Raw genomic sequence first — 18,138 nt, 5'->3', positions numbered from 1 at the left:
GAAGCTTTTTTAAATATTCCCTCTGGCGACTGTTTGCAGCCACCACTCACTAAACTGCTTTGTCCTGAAACCCAAGAAATTATTCTTCCGTAAATACTTTACTACGTTTTGTTTCATCAATACATACGCAATCATCAATAAGGACTATTGTGAAGAGTATGTTCGGAAAAGGTTTTTGTACATTTATTTGTAAATATATTTGGTCATAACGAGGGAACGTTTTTAATTGGATTATCTTATTTTGAAAGAATAATGAAATAATTTAAAAATATTTACTGAAGTATTGTGGAGTGATGAGTTTCGGGGCGTGGCGCTTTGTTTCTGCTTGTGTCAACATAGATTTCTTATCGAGCCTATAGGCGGAAGTAAGTTGGTGTATGAGTTTGTAATAAAAAACATGCTAAACTTCTAGTTCTAACCTAAAAGGAAATGCTTAAATAATCATATTATATTGACTTTATAATTCTGCGTGCCGGTGGAGGAGGCTGTACTGATCGAAGGAACACAAGTTATCTCTTCAGAGTTGTAAGTAAGACGAATTATTTTTCTATAAGTAGTTCAAACGGACTACCGTGATGAATAGTGAGTACTGTAACACCAGATGATGTGACTGAAATCAACACCATGACTAAGAAGTTTCAATAGGCTTCATTATGAAATTAACATTCAGAGTAATTAACTTATTCGTTATGCTTTACATCACCTAAAACTCCTTACATGTGTAAAACATTAAATGAAGCAAACTGAGAAGGAACAACTGGTCTGTCCAGCCCCCTTTTTGTAGAATATGATGTATCCTGTGATGAAGGATTGAAATAGACTGTTTTGTTATAAGAGATCAACAGTGTGCAGCACCTGTTATTCTGCTCTATGAAGAATGTTTTAAAAGATTTTTAGTTTAATGGTCAAGAATGTATCATGAATATGATTTCCTCATGTATGAAATAGGCTACAGTTATGATACTATGTTCTGTGAGGAAGTTTGTGTATGAAGTTTGGTTCTGCAAATATATAAATTATTACTGTTTTAGGTTGCAGTTACAGTATCATGATATATCAGCTGTTAGAAACAACAGTTTGAGGAAGAACGTTTCATAGCTCGTCATGCTCTGACTAACAGAACTAGGAGCTAAATTAGTAGTAGTAGCTTAACCTGGGCCACAGCTATAATCTCACACCGTGAAATAACAAGGTAGCCTACATGTGTTTTGGTTAAACTGACCATTTTGAATGAATTCATGTGGTTTGACACGTTTAGTAGATCCATATTGTGATGAATGTAATACAGGGCTTGACTTCGTGCAGACACAGCAGGTCATGGAAGCCAGCAGCCTGGATGATGACATGATGGATGGAGACCTGGGTGATGGGATGGGAGTCATAGCAGCATCCAGCTCCACCAGAAAAAAGAGCCAAAGCTCCAATGGGGTGATGGGGGCCACGCTGCCCAGAGCAGAGTTGCTCAGGCGCAGTGGCCAGGGAGGAGAGAATACCTGGATCCCTAGACTGAAGATTACAGAGAGGCAGCTAACAATCCCCTGGAAGCTGCCACACACTGGTAAGAATATCTATATATTGACCCTTTAATAATGGAGCTAAACAATGATGAAGAAATAATGAATAAAATCCCCTAACTACAAATTTCATTTCACACAAATACAAAACAAATGCACCTATACTTAGAAAGATTCGAAAACAAAGACACGGAACATAATTACCATAGTTTATTGCTTTGCTCTCCACATAGCTCATTCTTACCCTTAAGCATAAAAGTCCCAGAAATTCACTGCATTACCGCTTTATTAGAGGACACTTACACATATAAGTTGTTAGGAGCACTGCAGTTTCTATATTGTTGTGCTTTCAATTAATCAATCGTTTAAAATCTTTTGTTGAATTTTATGTCATTACAAAGACATTTTAAGAAAAAGTGTTCCATATGACTTTATAAGGTGGTTTTATGACAACATACTACATTTTGTAATTGTTCTAATCATAATTTTTCTAACCCCAGTCCTCGTGCTGCATGTTGGTTCAAAACACTGTGTGTAATATGAAAGGAACTGCTCATAATGCCCAAATCACTGAGAAGTATCACACACACAGCAATACAGAGGTTGTTAGTCACTTTTAGCACATGGTTTTGGTTTTACAACACATTTACTGTTTGGGTTCATTTCCAGTACTCTGGTCATCTTGGTGTTAATAAATAAAACTACAAGAACACACACACACACACACACACACACACACACACGCACACTTTTTATGACTTCTAATGCCAGAGTTCACCTTTTGTGACTCAGCAGGCTCCCTGGTTGACATGTCCAAAGACGAGCTGAAAGACAGACTGCAGGAAGCGAGTGAGGTAGGAAAGAGAAAGTATAGTTGACATAACTTTATCTTCTTGGCTCTTGGCAAATATACTGAAGTGTATGGTTCTGCTGTGCTGACAGGCAATTGACGTATTATACTGTGAGCTGGAGGTGGCACATCGTTACCTAGAAGGCAAATATGAAGCTCTGAAGATCTTACAGGGGAAGGTAGAGCAACACACACACACTGCAAGTAGTGCATCTTACATCTCACTGTTCTGTTTCCTGTCTCTCTACTATCAAATAAAGGTGTCTATGCCAGAGAAAATCTTTAAAAAAAAAAAAAAAAATGTGGAGAGGGTGACTAACCCCGAACTATACTATTTGCTCTTTAAGATATGATGGTGTCTGACTATTAAGAGCATTGTAGGTGAGGAGAACGATTTTAAGTTCTATTTTGGAGAAATATGATCTATTTTCATAGTTTTTATCAGATGCAGCTGCATGGACCAGCTGGAGAGTCTTTAGAGGCTTGTTAGGGTAGCCTGATAATAAGGAATTACAATCATCCAGCCTGGAAGTAACAAAAACATGGATTAGTTTCTCTAATGTGATTGCTGATGAAGAAAAGTATTTGTAGGTCTGTGGTAGGGTTGGGCAATTAATCGAAAAATAATTGAAACCGACATTTAGAAACTCTAATTGACTTAATCTTGCTCATGTCAATTAATGGTGGTGTTCACTGTTGCCATGACAGTAAAGGTTTAAGGAATTTGAAAACTTCTCTAGTGATCATTTGAACCCAAACCATGATCTTTACATAGTTCTAATCAAGTAAACTAGACATTAACCACAGCGTCACACCTTAAAACATCTTTATTTTCACTCCCTAAAGATACTCATGTGTGAAAATATCACAAAATATTGTGTTCATCAAGGGTGGAGATAATCGTTCATTAATCGTAATCGAGGTTAAAAGTTCAATTAATCGTGATTTTTGCCATAATCGCCCAGCCCTAGTCTGTGGTTAAAACATCTGTATTAATTTGTTAATGAATGTGGGAGATTTTTACAGTGTCTGTTATCCACAGCTGTTTGTACTGTATGAAAAGTTTCTCCTTCAGTTTATTAAATCCCGGCAGCAGGACTGATATGTTGATAGATCTGCAACCTCTGCACAGAGCGCAGTGCCATTACACACAAACATTCACTGTTCATTAAATCAGCTGATGACACCAGGCTGATACATTATAACCACACACACCTTTATACTCATCAGACTGGTGGGTTATAACTCCATATTCTGCATTTTATTTTTTAAACTCACTTTTCAGTAAAAGTAACGCTGTTTTGTAATTACTAAATTATGTGACCATTTATGAAGTGAGATAGACTACATTAGAATTGTTCCAGCACTGCTGATGGAGATCTCTGTCACTTCACGCATGAGCAGATCCATTTCTTCTGCAGGAAAAACACTCATTTTCCTATTTGTCAAAGGCGCCATTTTAATAGCAGTGCACCACAGTGTAAGCGCACCTGACTTTTAAAGATAGAGATAGAGAGAGATGACACTGTAATTGATTTACCGCATTTTACACCAAAAACACTCATGATTAATTATGAGACTAAGTACCACCACTTTGAACCATGGGCCTGGCACAACGGACAGTTTTTCTGCCATTAAACTAGGAAAAGTGGATTTGCACATGACCTAAATGCACTTGTGCCACACGCTTCAGACCATGCATTTAGATTGTTAAAATAGGGCGCATTATGTTCTTAAAATGCAAAAGTTTAACTCTGGATACAAAGGTCTCCCACTTCATGGTAAAGTCCATTTTCAGTCAGTGGAGGCTTAGGGTTTCCACATCACACTTGTGTAAGTCTGACTTCTTATTATACTATAACGATGATAAAGTAAGTTGATCACTAAGACTAGTCCTTATATTTGTCACAGCTCTGCCTTTCGTTGCCTTCAGTCAGAGAGATGTGAGTAACTAATTTCTGTCAGTGATGAACTGAAAAAAAACCTGCAGACCCCTGGCTTCATTGAATTGATGACTGAAAACCACTCTTGTTCTTCACACAGGCAATCCTTGACAAGGCCACGAGTCACACTAAAAGTCTACTACAGAAGAGCGAGGAGACGGCCAGAACTCTTGAGAAGGTGACTTTGCTCCTTTGGTCTGTTGCTTATAAAAGCACAGCCTGCTCAAATAAAGGCTTGGTCTGTTTGCTTTGTTGAAGAAATTCACTCAAGTCCTTGTTCAAAGTTTGCTGTGGTGTTGGATGTTTATTGATACCCTGGGATATCAGTGAGTCTGAGACAGTGGACGGACCCAGAGCAAATGAAATGGAGGCATTTTTTACAGTAAGACCAAGGCAGTGATCAGCAAAGAAACAAAAGGCAGGAAGGGAGGATTTCTCCTCATTGGTACAAAATCAACCCTTGCCAAAGTCGACAGTTCTTCCCTTACCATCAACCACTCCTCTGTTTCCCCCTCCCCTCAGGTTAAGAGTCTGGGTGTCATCCTCGACATATCATATCTTATCTTTCCAATCACATATCAATAACATCACCCGGTCTTATTTCCATATATGTAATATCAATCGTAATATCAATCGCCTCCACCCCCCCACTCCACTGCCATTCTTGTACACAGCCTTGTCACCTCCCTCATTGACTACTGCAACTCCCTTGTCTTTAGTCTACCTCACGAATACCTCCAAACACTTCAACTGGTTCAGAATTCTGCAGCTCGGATCGTCACCAGAACCCCTTGCATCCACCACATCACTCCTGTTCTGAACAGACTTCAAAATCATCCTGTTTACATTCAAGACCATCCACAATCTTTTCCTCCTTATCTGTCTCCTCCACATCACCACCCCTTCCCATTCCCTTAGATCTGCCTCCTCCTATTGTTTTGTTTATTATTTACTGTTTTGTTTATTAATTATTAGGGTTGCAAAATTCCGGGAATTTTCAAACTTGGAAACTTTCCATGGGAATTAACAGGAATTAATGGGAATTAACGGGAATTTATGAGAATAAACCGGGAATTTACTGAACTGAAGGTATGTTCTTATTAGGGAACTTAAATATAGTTGTGTAAAATAATATTTTAGCATAATCCTGACTAAAACAACCAGATATCGTGCAGTACAGTTGAATATCTATGCTATCACATGCTCACATAGCACACTGTTTACTGCAGGGCTACTGAGACCACGCCCCCTACATGCACTGTGCATTCCTCCATCACATGCACAGATGATTTCTATAATTCTGGACCACACTCATGAGCCCAGAGCACACAACTTGAAGCCAGACTTTTGAGCCTTGAGCTTCACAGACACATTGTTGTATTTTTTCAGAGTTGTGTGTGAAACCATTAAGAATATTACCATTTAGTTGTTTTTTATATTAAATTATTAATAATTTTATAATTTAATATAACTTCAACAGCTCAGGGACATCAAGCGACATTGTTTGTGCACCTTTTTTCATCGTCAACTTAAAATAATGTTCTGTTTTTTAATGAAGGGGTGGAAATTTTTTATCCAATTAATCAATCAAATGATGATACCTTTCCACTAAATTACCCTCAATTGCCATAAATTCCCATAATTCCCATGGAAAGTTTCCAATTTGGAATATTTCCAAAATTCCCCAGCTTAACTTCCCATGGAAATTTACCAGAAACTTTCCGGAAATTTACTGGAAATTTTCCACCCCTTTGCAACCCTATTAATTATACAGTGTCCTGAAGCCTATGCTGCAAAGCTGGATTTTCTCTTATGGAGGTAACTTCAGGATTAACCCTGGGCTTTCCATCCGACAACACTGGTTCACTTCTTACGGGGGTAAATCACCATGGTAACTTAAACTGAACGGCTAACCTGCTCCGGAGCAGGTTATGTTCTGGATAAGAGATCAACGGGATGGAAGGGGACTGAGGAAGCGCTCTACCCGAAACGTCTGTGCAGTAATAAAGAGAAATTTAATGATCAGAGTGCTGTCCGTTTATATTGTCCGGTGAATTAATATTGTATTAATCTCACGAATTTACGCATTAATAGAGTTGACAATTTTCTGCCAGCATTCCTCCCTGACTTTTGGTGCGGCAACAGTGTTGCTTTTGGCCTGGATGATGTGTTTGAATTCTTCATATTTTTGAAGAATAATTGTCTGCTATGGAGTGCCCGGAGAGGTGCCCAGAGAGGTGCCTTCAAATAAAATGTATTATTATTATCATCATGGTAGTCTGGTTAATCCAGACTATGCCTGTTGGAAGAATAGGTTTAGTTGTGTGTTAGGGTTTCTGATTGGATTATAAACCTGTAAAACTAACTGAAATATGCTAGTCATGATCTACTACTTCCATCCCCTCCAGGAGGTAAACAGCTTGCAATGGGAGCTCAGCTTCAGCCAGGTACAGATGAAGAAGTCTGAGCAGTCCTGGGAGCAGAAATACAGCAGGTCAGATTTACTCCACATACTGTGTCTGTATTTTCATTTGATTGTTTTATAACTTCACTGTTGTTGTTGTTGTTGTTGTTGTTGTGGTTTGAACCAGAATTTTAAGCGAGAACAAGACTCTGACTGACAACCTGGAGGAAAGAGAGAGTGAGATCCAGCAGCTCCGAGCAGAGAACTCTGGTAAATGCTGACTAATAATCAAAGACTTTAGTCTGTACCTATGCAGCTTCTAACCCTCAGCATTTGAGTTAGTCACCAGCAGTAAGACCCTTTTTGTGTGCAGCTCTCAGTCAGCAGTTCTTGGAGCTTCTCTCCATGTTGAATGTGAAGGAGCAGAGGACTTACCAAGGAACCAAACCTCAGTACTGCCCAGAGAGAGACACAAATGTTTTGGAGGTGAGATAGCACCTTTAAACATAACACACAGAAAGTGAAGGTAACAATATGCATGGTCAGATCAAGAATAAATACTGTTTCTATTAGCTAGTAATTTGTTTTTCATGCTCTATATCATTCAGTTAAATATACGAAGGACGTGGGTTACTGGATTGAGTTTTGGACGGGGGGGGGGGGGGGGGGTTAGGTCATGTCCATAGCTGTCCTTTGAGATACCCTCACCCAGAGGGAGTGTTCCTTCGTACATTCACTTTAAAAGTCCCAGTGTGGAACTCCAACTGGAGCAAACATACTGTAATACATTAATCTCAAATCCATGTGCCATCGCCATTTCTTCCAATATTACTCTTTGCCATATCATATTTTGAACTGCCAGGTTGGGAAAGATCCTACAGCATGACATGTGCTTTTTTCCCATGAGTAAAACTTGAGATAGATAATAATCAATCAAGCACTGTTAATAAGTACTTATGATAAGTCTGAAGTTATAAATATCAATAAACAGGTTTTGGTCCTTCAGCTTTTCTAGAAGCTAAGTGGCTCAACAGTCAATAGCAGTACAGTACAGTTGCAGTAACAGTATTGTGAGATTTTTCAGCTGTTGTTATTAATCATAGATTGAACTCTGACATGGGTTACATACATGAGGTATGTCTTTTACTTGTGTATAATTTATGAGTAGTTTGTAGTCAGTTGATGCAGTAGTAGTCTTCATCCCCTGTGTATTTTCCAGCTGGCAGTGTTGGGTGCCTGCAGGTGTCTCAGTGTTACTGAAGCATGTCCATGTAGTCGCACAGCAGCCGCCACTAGGAAGCAGCTTGTCCAGCTACGACAGGAGGTAAACTACATCCAATCTCTTCACATGCCAAATCCAACTTTTGGTTCTTTCATCACCATGTCAGTACTGATGCAGGGAATGTTGAGTTAATATCAGCAGCAGCTTAATACATTACTCCTAATTTACTACAGCAGAACAACAAATTAATTTCTTCCACATAGACAATTACATGGCATATGTGTGTGTTTTTTCGTGCATGCATCTGGCCCATGGTGTAATATCAATAAAACCTGAATATTGGAGTCACGTGATGCAGGCAGTGGAGATGGCAGCTTAGTCGGAGGCTCCGCAGTCGAGTAGCTTATTTTATTTAAACCAAGGGTTACACAGTGCTTTATTTTGACGCCTGAGTGACATATTTCACGTTGGAGTATTTTGTAACTATATTCATATAGTCACGATGCCTAGCCAGCAGCAAAAGTCCGCATCACGACGACAAGAGACTAGCAAACCTGGTGAAGCTAGCAAGGATAGCGCAGCTAAAGATAGCACCGTGGCTAAGGACAACCCGCCGTCTCCCCCCGCCAGCACTAGCACCGGAGCTACCTCTGCCGACCAGATGGCGAAGGACATATCGAGCATCTATGAACTTTTGAAAGAAACTTCAGAGACTCAAGAGCACAAGCTGAATGCTATCCAGTCCCCAAGAGGAACTCGGGCTGTGGATGCCAAGCTATCTAACGTTGCTACGCGCCTGAACAACATTGAGTCTCGCATAGATTTCCTGGAAGACGCTAATCAGGCGCTGGAAACCAATCCCCCTACTACTCAAAGTGAGGTGGAAATCTTGCGACAGAAGCTGGATGACTTTGAAAATAGAAGCCGACGGAATAATCTACATTTTGTTGGATTACCGGAGGGATGCGAGGGCCCGGACACACTCGCGTTTTTACGCAAAGTTATCCCACAGATGCTGAACATTGGTTTTCAGGGAGACCTCGAAATTGACCGCGCACACCGCTCCCTTGCCAGACGTAGACCTGACGGTCAGCCCCCCAGACCGATCCTTGCTCGATTCCTGAGATTCCAGGACAGGGAACGAATCTCCGAAGCTGCGCGGAAGATGGGAAAGGACTGGGACGAGCACCGCATCATGGTCTTTCCTGACTACTCCAAACTTGTCGCCGAGAAACGGGCTGCTTTTAACCAGAGCAAACACCTGCTACATGAGCGTCGGATCAAGTTCTCCACTCCGTGATGTATCCAGCTGTGCTCACCCTGAGGACGGCGGAAGGTAAACGCGAGTTACAGACCCCAAAAAGCACTGGAATTCATTCGCTCTCTTACGCCCCCGTAAGAGCATATTGACTTTCTGGCCGTTACCTAGAAGAACCATCCAGTTGACCTGTACGTCTCTCATTTACACTGTTAAACACGCTTGAATATGGAAGATACTTAAGTTACTCAAATTTAACTTACTTATTTCGTTCATTATCTTAGTTGGAGGCATTATTGCTTTATCCCCATCATTTTAGGTTGCGATCTGATTCTGTTGTTACTGGTCTAATACTGTTGCCATTTTATTATTCACTCACTTATTTTTTCACCTGTTTTCTGGGAGGAGAGATACATTTGTCTTTTTTTTTCTTTTTTCTTCTGCTCCTTTCCATCATTTCCATTAGCTTTATAGATCAACCTAGAGCTGATAAGGGCCTAAGAGGGAGACATACATACCTCAGATAGACTATGTTACATACGTTTCGCTGGATGGGTGGAGATATACTTAAAACTAACTCGTTCCAAGTATTATGGTTATATTTGACTGTTTATTGCTTATGACCCTTACACTGTTTTTTGTACTGATGTAGCCCATACCAATTAGTTACATAATTATTGCTGCTTGACTGCCCTCTTCGTGAGCTGTTAGACTGTTCAGAGTCACTGACCAGGTTTTTTGTGTGTTAGGTTTGGTGCTTTTTGTGCACCTACAGGTGACGACAGTTCATGGTCACCATATATATGTGTGTATGTATACATACTTTTTTTCCCCCCTCACATTGCTTTGCTTTTTGTTTTTTGTTTTCTCTTTTCCCCCAATTTTACATGGTGCTTATTGCTCAGCGATGGTGGTTCTAATGATAGGTCGTGTCCCCTACATACATCGGTCACTAGACCTACTCAATGATGCAGGCTGATAAAGGAAGGACCTTGAAACTAATGACATGGAATGTGCGAGGTCTTAATCACCCTATCAAAAGGAAAAAAGTCATAACATTTATCAAGTCAAAAAGATGTGATATAGCGTTTCTGCAGGAGATTCACTTACTGACTCAGGATTCTAGAAAGCTTTGCAGAGATTGGGTTGGTCATGTCTCCGCCTCGTGCTGGAATAGCCATAGCAGGGGGGTAGCAATTCTAGTCCACAAACAAATACAATTTAAATGTATCAGAGAAAGTTTTGATGAGGCTGGACGGGTTCTGTTGGTTCTCTCTGAGATTCAGGGCCATAAAGTAATATTAGCTAATGTTTACTCTCCTAATATTGATGATCCCACATTCTTTGGGCAACTAGAGTGTAAACTCAATTATATGGGAGACTACCCGATCTTGAGGGGGGGTGACTTTAATCAGGTTATGGATAACATATTGGACCGTAGCACCCCATCACAGCGTCAATGCAAATCAGTTTCCATTATGCACAAAATGTGCAAAGCTTCTGGTTTAGTTGATGTTTGGCGGCTATTAAACCCAACTACAAGAGACTATACTTTCTACTCCCCGCGCCACAATACATTTTCTAGGATTGATTATTTTTTCGTTTCTGGATTTGGTATCTCCTCCATAGTATCTAGCTCTGTTGGTAGCATTTTACTCTCTGATCATGCTCCTGTGTTTCTTTCTGTGGTCCCCTTTTGCAGTACCCCTAAGTCCCCCAGGTGGAGGTTCAATTCCAGCCTCTTGCTTGATCTAAATTTCAAAGAATCATTAAGGGCTCAAATTAATCTTTTTATAGAAACTAATTTGGCCTCAGCACCATCTGCTGGGATGGCATGGGAAGCGTTTAAGGCTTTTATCAGAGGTCATACGCCTCTTTCAAAAAGAAATCTAACATGACAAAACAACTTGATTTGGAGAAGAGGATTTATGCTGCTGAGGCTATATTTAAGCAAAATATGACCCCCTCAAATCTGACTAATTTGACCAGACTAAAATATGAACTTAACTCCATTCTGACTCAGAAGGCTGAGTTTTCCCTTTTCAGAGCTAGGCAAAAATATTTTGAAGAAGGCGACAAAGCAGGAAGATTGCTGACTAGACACATTAAACAGAGAGAGGCTCGGAGCACAATAGCAGCAATTAGGACAGAAGGTGGTGCTCTTACGCGTGATCCCAGAGAGATAAATAAGACATTTAGAGAGTTTTATGCAACACTTTACTCGTCAGAAGCGCAAGTTGACCAGCAGGAGACGCACGCATTCCTGACCTCCCTTGCTCTCCCCACCTTATCAGTGGACCAGGTAGATCTGCTTGATGCGGCAATCACAAGGGAGGAGATTGTGGATGTTATTAGAGGCCTTCCATCTAGTAAGGCGCCAGGCCCAGATGGCTTCACAGCAGAATTTTTTAAGGTGTATGTTGAGGAGCTCTAGCTCTCCCCTTTACTTCTGCAGATGTATAGTGAGGCTCTGGATATGGGCAGCTTGCCCCCCACACTGTCTGAGGCATTAATCGCTCTTATTTTAAAGAAGGATAAGGATCCGTTAGACTGTAAATCTATAAGCCAATCAGTTTGATTGGTTCTGACAGTAAAATTCGTGCCAAGATCCTAGCTGTAAGGTTAGATAAGGTGATAACCAACCTGATACACCCCGACCAAGTTGGCTTTATTCGCTCTCAGAGCTCAACTGATAATATTAGACGTTTGATTGACATCATGTGGACCTCTCGAAACGTGACCTCTCCTGCTGCGGCCCTCTCATTGGATGCTGAAAAGGCATTTGACAGGGTGGAGTGGCAATATTTGTTCTCCACCCTTGAGGCCTTTGGTTTTGGCAGGATATTTATTAGCTGGGTCAAACTCTTATACGCCATCCCTAAAGCTTCAGTGACAACATATAGCATAATCTCATAGTCATTTGAACTCCAAAGAGGCACTAGGCAGGGCTGCCCTCTGAGCCCTTTACTTTTTGCACTGGCGCTGGAGCCTCTAGTAGCGGCTATTCGCAGGGATCCTGACTTTCCAGGTATCCAAGTAGGCAGTAGTAGTCATAAACTGATGCTTTACGTGGATGATGCCTTAGTCCTGATAACAGAGCCAGAACGCTCTCTCATTGCTCTGTTTAAAACCATTAAATTGTTTTCCAAATTATCTGGATATAAACTGAACTGGGCCAAATCAGAAGCACTCCCACTGACACCCTACTGTCCCAAGACCTTATTCCAACCTGGTGATTTTACTTGGCCCCTGTCAGGTATTAAATATTTAGGCATCCTTTTCCCCCCGTTGTTGAATGATTTGGTCCAGGTTAATTTTGAGCCCCTTCTGAACAAATTTAAGATCGATATAGAACGGTGGTCTCCACTATTACTTTCCCTCTGGGGCAAGGTCAATGTAATAATGAATTGCACCCCCAAATTTAATTACCTACTACAGGCACTGCCAATGAAGATCCCACCAAAATATTTTAAGCAGTTTGATAGGCTATGCAACAAATTCCTATGGAACAATAAGCGACCCAGATTAAACTTGAAGAAATTACAGAGGCCAGTGGATCAAGGTGGACTGGGGGTCCCAAATTTGCTTTTTTATCATGATGCATTCAGCCTGAGACACTTGGTGCACTGGGCGCTACCTCCTGAGAGAGCACCCCCATGGTTTAGTCTAGAAAGTCCTTTGTGTAACCCACTCCCCCCAATGCATTACATCACCACTAAGCTTTCATTAGAGGCACAGACCCATCCTATTATTTCACCATTACAGTGGGTGTGCAAAAGAATGGCCTTCATATTCAATTTTAATGTGAACCTCCACACTGCAGCCTCCATATGGAACAATCCTAAACTCTGCATATGGAAATCACCTTTTCTCTGGAACTCATGGGTCGACAGGGGAATCCTGGTCCTTGGAGTCCTGTATGCTGGGGATACATTCAAGTCTTTTTCTGATATTAAGACACAATTCCACCTGCCTCAGAATCAGTTTTGGACTCAGACACCTGTTACTCCACACATTTGGGTCTCTTTCAACACCTCCCCCCACTGCAAGCTTCCTCACACAAATAATGAAAATTTTCGGTAGAAAATGAAGCTTCAGTGTACTACTCAATGGTTTTAAAATGCTCAGACAAAGGTGCATCTTGCCTTAGACTGGTTTGGGAGGGAGATCTGAAGGCTACTTTCACAGACAGGGAGTGGAGTAGGATCTTACAAAACATGAAAAAGATGTCCAGAGAACTCAGAACTAGGCTTGTCCAATTCAAGATCCTGAACAGAGTATACTGGACCCCCTCTGAGCTATATAAAGTCAAGTTAAAACAAGACCCAGACTGCTGGAGATGCCAGAACGGGGAGGGCACCTTGATTCATATGCTGTGGAGCTGTCGAAAAATACAAGATTTCTGGTTTGAGATTCACAGTAATGTTACGAAGATTATAGGACTTATTATTTCAGAATGGAAGGCATCCCCCCCCCGTCAACCTCTGGCACATTCACTTAGCCATTTTAGCTGCACTGGAGGGTTTATCATACAGACTAATAAACAGAGTGAAAAGCTTTAATTCGAAATGGGAATGATATTTGTCCAACATGAAAGAGCCTGATTAGGAGATATGATCACCAATCTGAACATGACATCTAGCATCGCTGAGCATGTAACACATTATGATCTGTTATTATTTTTTGTCTTTATCCCCATTTTTTCTCTTTTCCTTTTTCCCTCATCGTCTTTTTGCTGTGCTGTCCCGTTTTATTTTTTGTTAGATCAAAAACCTCAATAAAAATATTAATCATAAAAAAAAAACAGAATATTAATAAGTAAAGTGACTGATATTAATTGCTATCCACTTGCATTGTAGATTACATTGTACACGTGTATTCCACTCTCTGTACTAACTACAATTATTAGTAATGTCAAAATTCAAATTGAAAGTAATTACTTACAGTGCTTTCTTTCTTCATTAAAATTGTCTAAAATTCTCTGAGCTGAGGACTCAACGGAAATACTGTGAGTACTTTGGTTCATTTGTATATTAGAATTTCTGAATAATGTAATCCTAACTAAACCTGCTTCCACCCACCACTTCAGTGTAAAACGTTGACTGGTGCTCTCTGTTCCTCCTGTCTGACTGTAGCCTACAGCTACTACTGAGAAATGCAAAACTAGTTATTTTGAAGTATTTGGATACCTCTGTATCTGATTGTATTGTTGTTGTTGTATATCTGGTTGTATTTTCCAGTTGGATGCTCAGTGTTCAAGGAGAGAGGAGGCACTGATGGTTGCGGATGCGTTTCGCATTGCCTTTGAACAGCAGCTGAGGAAACGAAGTGAACGCTTTCTGCTGATGGCTGAAGCCAACATCCTCGAATCCCATCCTTGCAAGCCTGACAATAAGCCAGCATGCTACACTAAAGGTTGTGAGTAGTCCCAAATCAGTGGTTTTTCAAGAATTAGAATATTGACCAACTAAGTTTTTCCCAGACAGAAGGATTAAAGCTCTCATTTTTTATATTAATTCAATCACAGACATTATGACACACATGAAACCCTAAAATACTTGTTTTTGTATCAATAAGTTAACAATTAAGTTCAGTCCTCAATGAGGATGGAAAACATTAATTTGTCACTAAAGCACACAAGAAGATAGATCCAGGTGAATAGTTTTTTTTTGTACAGGAATGCTTCTCAGGCAGGAATGAGCACCTGTCTGGTTCAGGGATTTACTATAGTTATATCTATGGACACCGTAGTGGTGTACGGTCAGTCTAATCTGTGGTGGTCAGTGTTGCTGATTTTTTATGAAGCTATATTTAATTCAGTTCCGTTTTATTTATATAGCACCAAAATCACAACATAAATTATCTTAAGGCACTTTTCATAGACTTTTCTAGACCATTTTCATTATTTTACAGAGACTTAACATTCCTCTATGAACAAACACTTGGCAACAGAGACAAAAAACTCCCCTTTAAATGGTAAATGGGCTATACTAGTGCTAAGCTCTTTTACATTACATGTCACATTCACACATTCACACACATTCATACACTGATGACAGGGGCTACCACACAGCATGCCAACCTGCTCATCAGGAGGAGACGAACCATTCACTCACATATTCACACACGGTTGTCGCAGCCATCGGGAGCATTTTGGGGTTAAGTGCCCAAGGACACATCGGTGGACAACTGCTCTACCTCCTGAGCCACAGTAATGGGAAGAAACCTCAAACAGAACCAGGCTCTAGGTGGGCGACCATCTGCCTTGACCAGTTGAGAGAGAAAGAAGGAGGGAGATAGAGGAGAGAGAGACAAAATAAGCACAATAATAACAACAATAACTATAATAATTATATTGTAATAATAACAAGTATGTCCAATAAGAAATATATTTAATCCTTCACCTGAAAGCCTCATAATTTTCATTTATTGCAACCAGTGGAACAATCTGTCCTTTCCTTCTAGGTGTTAACAGGAGTCCTTTAATCAGTCAGAAATTAAGAGATTTGCTGCCATCCAGTTTGGAGACGAAGATGTCTGATGAACTTTTAGAAACTCTCTACAGACTGCTGGACTTGGTTAGTATTTCCTCTTACATCAGCAGGTTATCTGCACATCACAACTCCTATGAGGTCCTTGTCTGTACCATCCCCATGAACTAGAAAGTAAATGGAACACCCTCCCCTCCGGTTTTGTTAAGGCCTGACGCTAATTTAAATCAGAAGTGTTTCTGTTCTGACTGGTCACACATGTGAAGGGGGAGCCATCATGGAGAGGAGTTTGTTAAGAGACAGCTCATTGGAAAAGTCTCAGAAGTTCCATGCTCCTTCCTCCTCAGTGCCCTTTTTTCAGCTTTTGACCAATCGTAAACTTTCATTTGTTTTGGCTTCCACCTGTCTGCATCCCATTGTGATCTCTCTCTAACAGTGCTGAGTCTTGACACAAGTAATTGTACAAATATAGCAGGCTGCCCTTAAAGCCATTCATAGTGCTGTTCATATAATAAATGATAGACATAGTTGTGTGAATAATGTAAAAAGAGGTTGACCCTCTCTTTCTACTCCTCCATTCACAATGCCTAATTCACACTGCATTTCACACTAGGGCTGGACGATTATGGCAAAAATCATAATCACGATTATTTTGATCTATATTGAAATTGCGATTATAAAACACGATTATTCATAGAGGTGTAAACATAAGCATTTATTGAACCACCAGAACTCAACTTGAAATATATTTGAACACCACAACCAGAAATAAATTAAAATCAAGAAAAATATATGTAATAATAATTGGAAATAATAATAGCAATATGTAAAAACAATGAATAAAAATAAATAGCCAAACCTACCAAAAAAAAATCCCCTGGCTGCCGAGCTTATTAAACAAATTGGTCGTGTTGCCATGGTGTGCACTGCGTCAAGCAGTTCACACGCTCTCACGCCACACCTGTCATTTCTCACGCACAGAAATTAATATATTATGTAATCCATACATCCCAACTCTCTGCATATTGATAGCGGCTTCCTGACGCCCGCAAATGAGACACAATCTCCCGGAGTCTGGAGCGAACAAGCAAGAGCGCGCGCTAGAGAGTGACTGCGGGCGATCTGCGCAGAAACACACCGTTCCTCCAGCGGGTCTAACATAAGGGGTGGGACACAGAACTTGCTGGGAAAGACGGGGGCGTTGGATTTATATCACAGGTGCGCTGCGCCGGGCAGAATAATAATCGTTTTAAGTCGATTATTACGTTTTTATAATCGCGGGAGGCCAAAATCGATATCGCGATTAAAATTCAATTAATCGTCCAGCCCTATTTCACACTGCACAATTTTATAAAGTGTCAGAAAATTACAAAACCAGTCAGACACTGTTAGACAATCCAACAAACACATTGTTTGAAATCTACTTAGGCCTTAGTGGGAAGCCTGCACAAATTCCTGAACATTCATGTTCATATTTCTCAAAAAAGACCAGGGCAACAGAGTCCCATTGCAGACTTACCTGAATGTAACTTTCTCAGTCATCTGTTCTAAAACATTATTTATGACTGACTTTAGTGTGAATATTGGTACACTACAGCAAATTTTGTGTTTGTGTTGTTTGTATTGTTCTTAGGATTTTTGTCTCCAGAAAATGTAAGTTACTGATGGTGTGTTTCCTGCTGTAGTTAAATGACAAGGAAGAGGAGCTGGCACACCAGAGGAAGGTGAGCATCATGCTAGCCCACAGTGCTAAGGAGCTACAGAGACAGCTGCATCTAGATTCACATTACTGGCCACCAGAATTGTCAGAGTCCAGGATCTCATCAAAGCAACCACAAGAACCATCAAAAAACCAGAGCCAACCTCAGCAATCATCTGATTTGTCAGTGTTCAAGATCCAACCACCAGTCCTGTCAGAGCTCAACATTCAAGCTCAGCAACAACGAGAGCTGTCAGATTCTCAGCATCAGTCAGGACAACCACTGCAGGGGCTATCACAGGTCAACAGCCAGCCGGTGTCTAACCACAGCACTCACCAGTCTGAAATCCAACAATCAGATCTATTAGAGTCCTGATCTACCAGACTGCATGACCCAAACCACAGGAGTCCGCACTGATTGTGAGGCACAGACAGAAACATCAAAGTTTGATTGATGAAAATTTGGATCTAGGGATTAAATTGAGCCTGGGCCCACCAAAGCTGAGCACTTACATGACATGAAACATCACTTTTCAGACACTGTTTCACCTTGACCAAACAAATGTCAACTTTGACTTCATTAAACAGTTATGACCATCACACAACAGCAAGATTGACACATTTCCCAAGTGAGAGAGTGGCAGTAGCCTTTAAGTTCATACAGTTCATACAGTGAAATAATTATTAACAAAGCAGCTTTACTCAAGAATGTAGCGTCATTGAAGCGCCCCAGGAGTGTAGCATCATTGAAGCGCCC

General features: G+C 40.6%; 1 protein-coding gene across 1 annotated transcript; it reads left to right on the top strand.

Moving 5' to 3' along the window:
• The first annotated feature begins 489 nt into the window (after nucleotides 1–489).
• On the top strand, nucleotides 490–17,757 carry ccdc125 (coiled-coil domain containing 125). The gene is made up of 12 exons (XM_053325615.1): nucleotides 490–529; nucleotides 1,306–1,558; nucleotides 2,310–2,368; nucleotides 2,457–2,543; nucleotides 4,408–4,485; nucleotides 6,716–6,801; nucleotides 6,899–6,981; nucleotides 7,085–7,197; nucleotides 7,931–8,035; nucleotides 14,432–14,606; nucleotides 15,657–15,769; nucleotides 17,368–17,757. Exons 2-12 carry the CDS (start codon nucleotides 1,318–1,320, stop codon nucleotides 17,755–17,757), a joined length of 1,530 nt encoding a protein of 509 aa, XP_053181590.1. The 5' UTR covers nucleotides 490–529; nucleotides 1,306–1,317.
• Nucleotides 17,758–18,138: the final 381 nt, after the last annotated feature.

Source organism: Scomber japonicus, chromosome 9 (genome assembly GCF_027409825.1).
Source record: "Scomber japonicus isolate fScoJap1 chromosome 9, fScoJap1.pri, whole genome shotgun sequence".
NCBI lineage: Eukaryota > Metazoa > Chordata > Actinopteri > Scombriformes > Scombridae > Scomber > Scomber japonicus.
The sequence above is the reverse complement of the archived record's forward strand: the minus strand, read 5'-3'. Positions and strand labels throughout refer to the sequence as shown.

Coding starts and splice junctions, on each gene's coding strand:
- ccdc125 (XM_053325615.1), top strand. CDS start 1,318: ATGGAAGCCAGCAGCCTGGATGATGACATGATGGATGGAGACCTGGGT. Junction 1,559..2,309: donor CTGGAAGCTGCCACACACTG/GTAAGAATATCT, acceptor GTGACTCAGCAG/GCTCCCTGGTTGACATGTCC. Junction 14,607..15,656: donor GCCAGCATGCTACACTAAAG/GTTGTGAGTAGT, acceptor CTTTCCTTCTAG/GTGTTAACAGGAGTCCTTTA.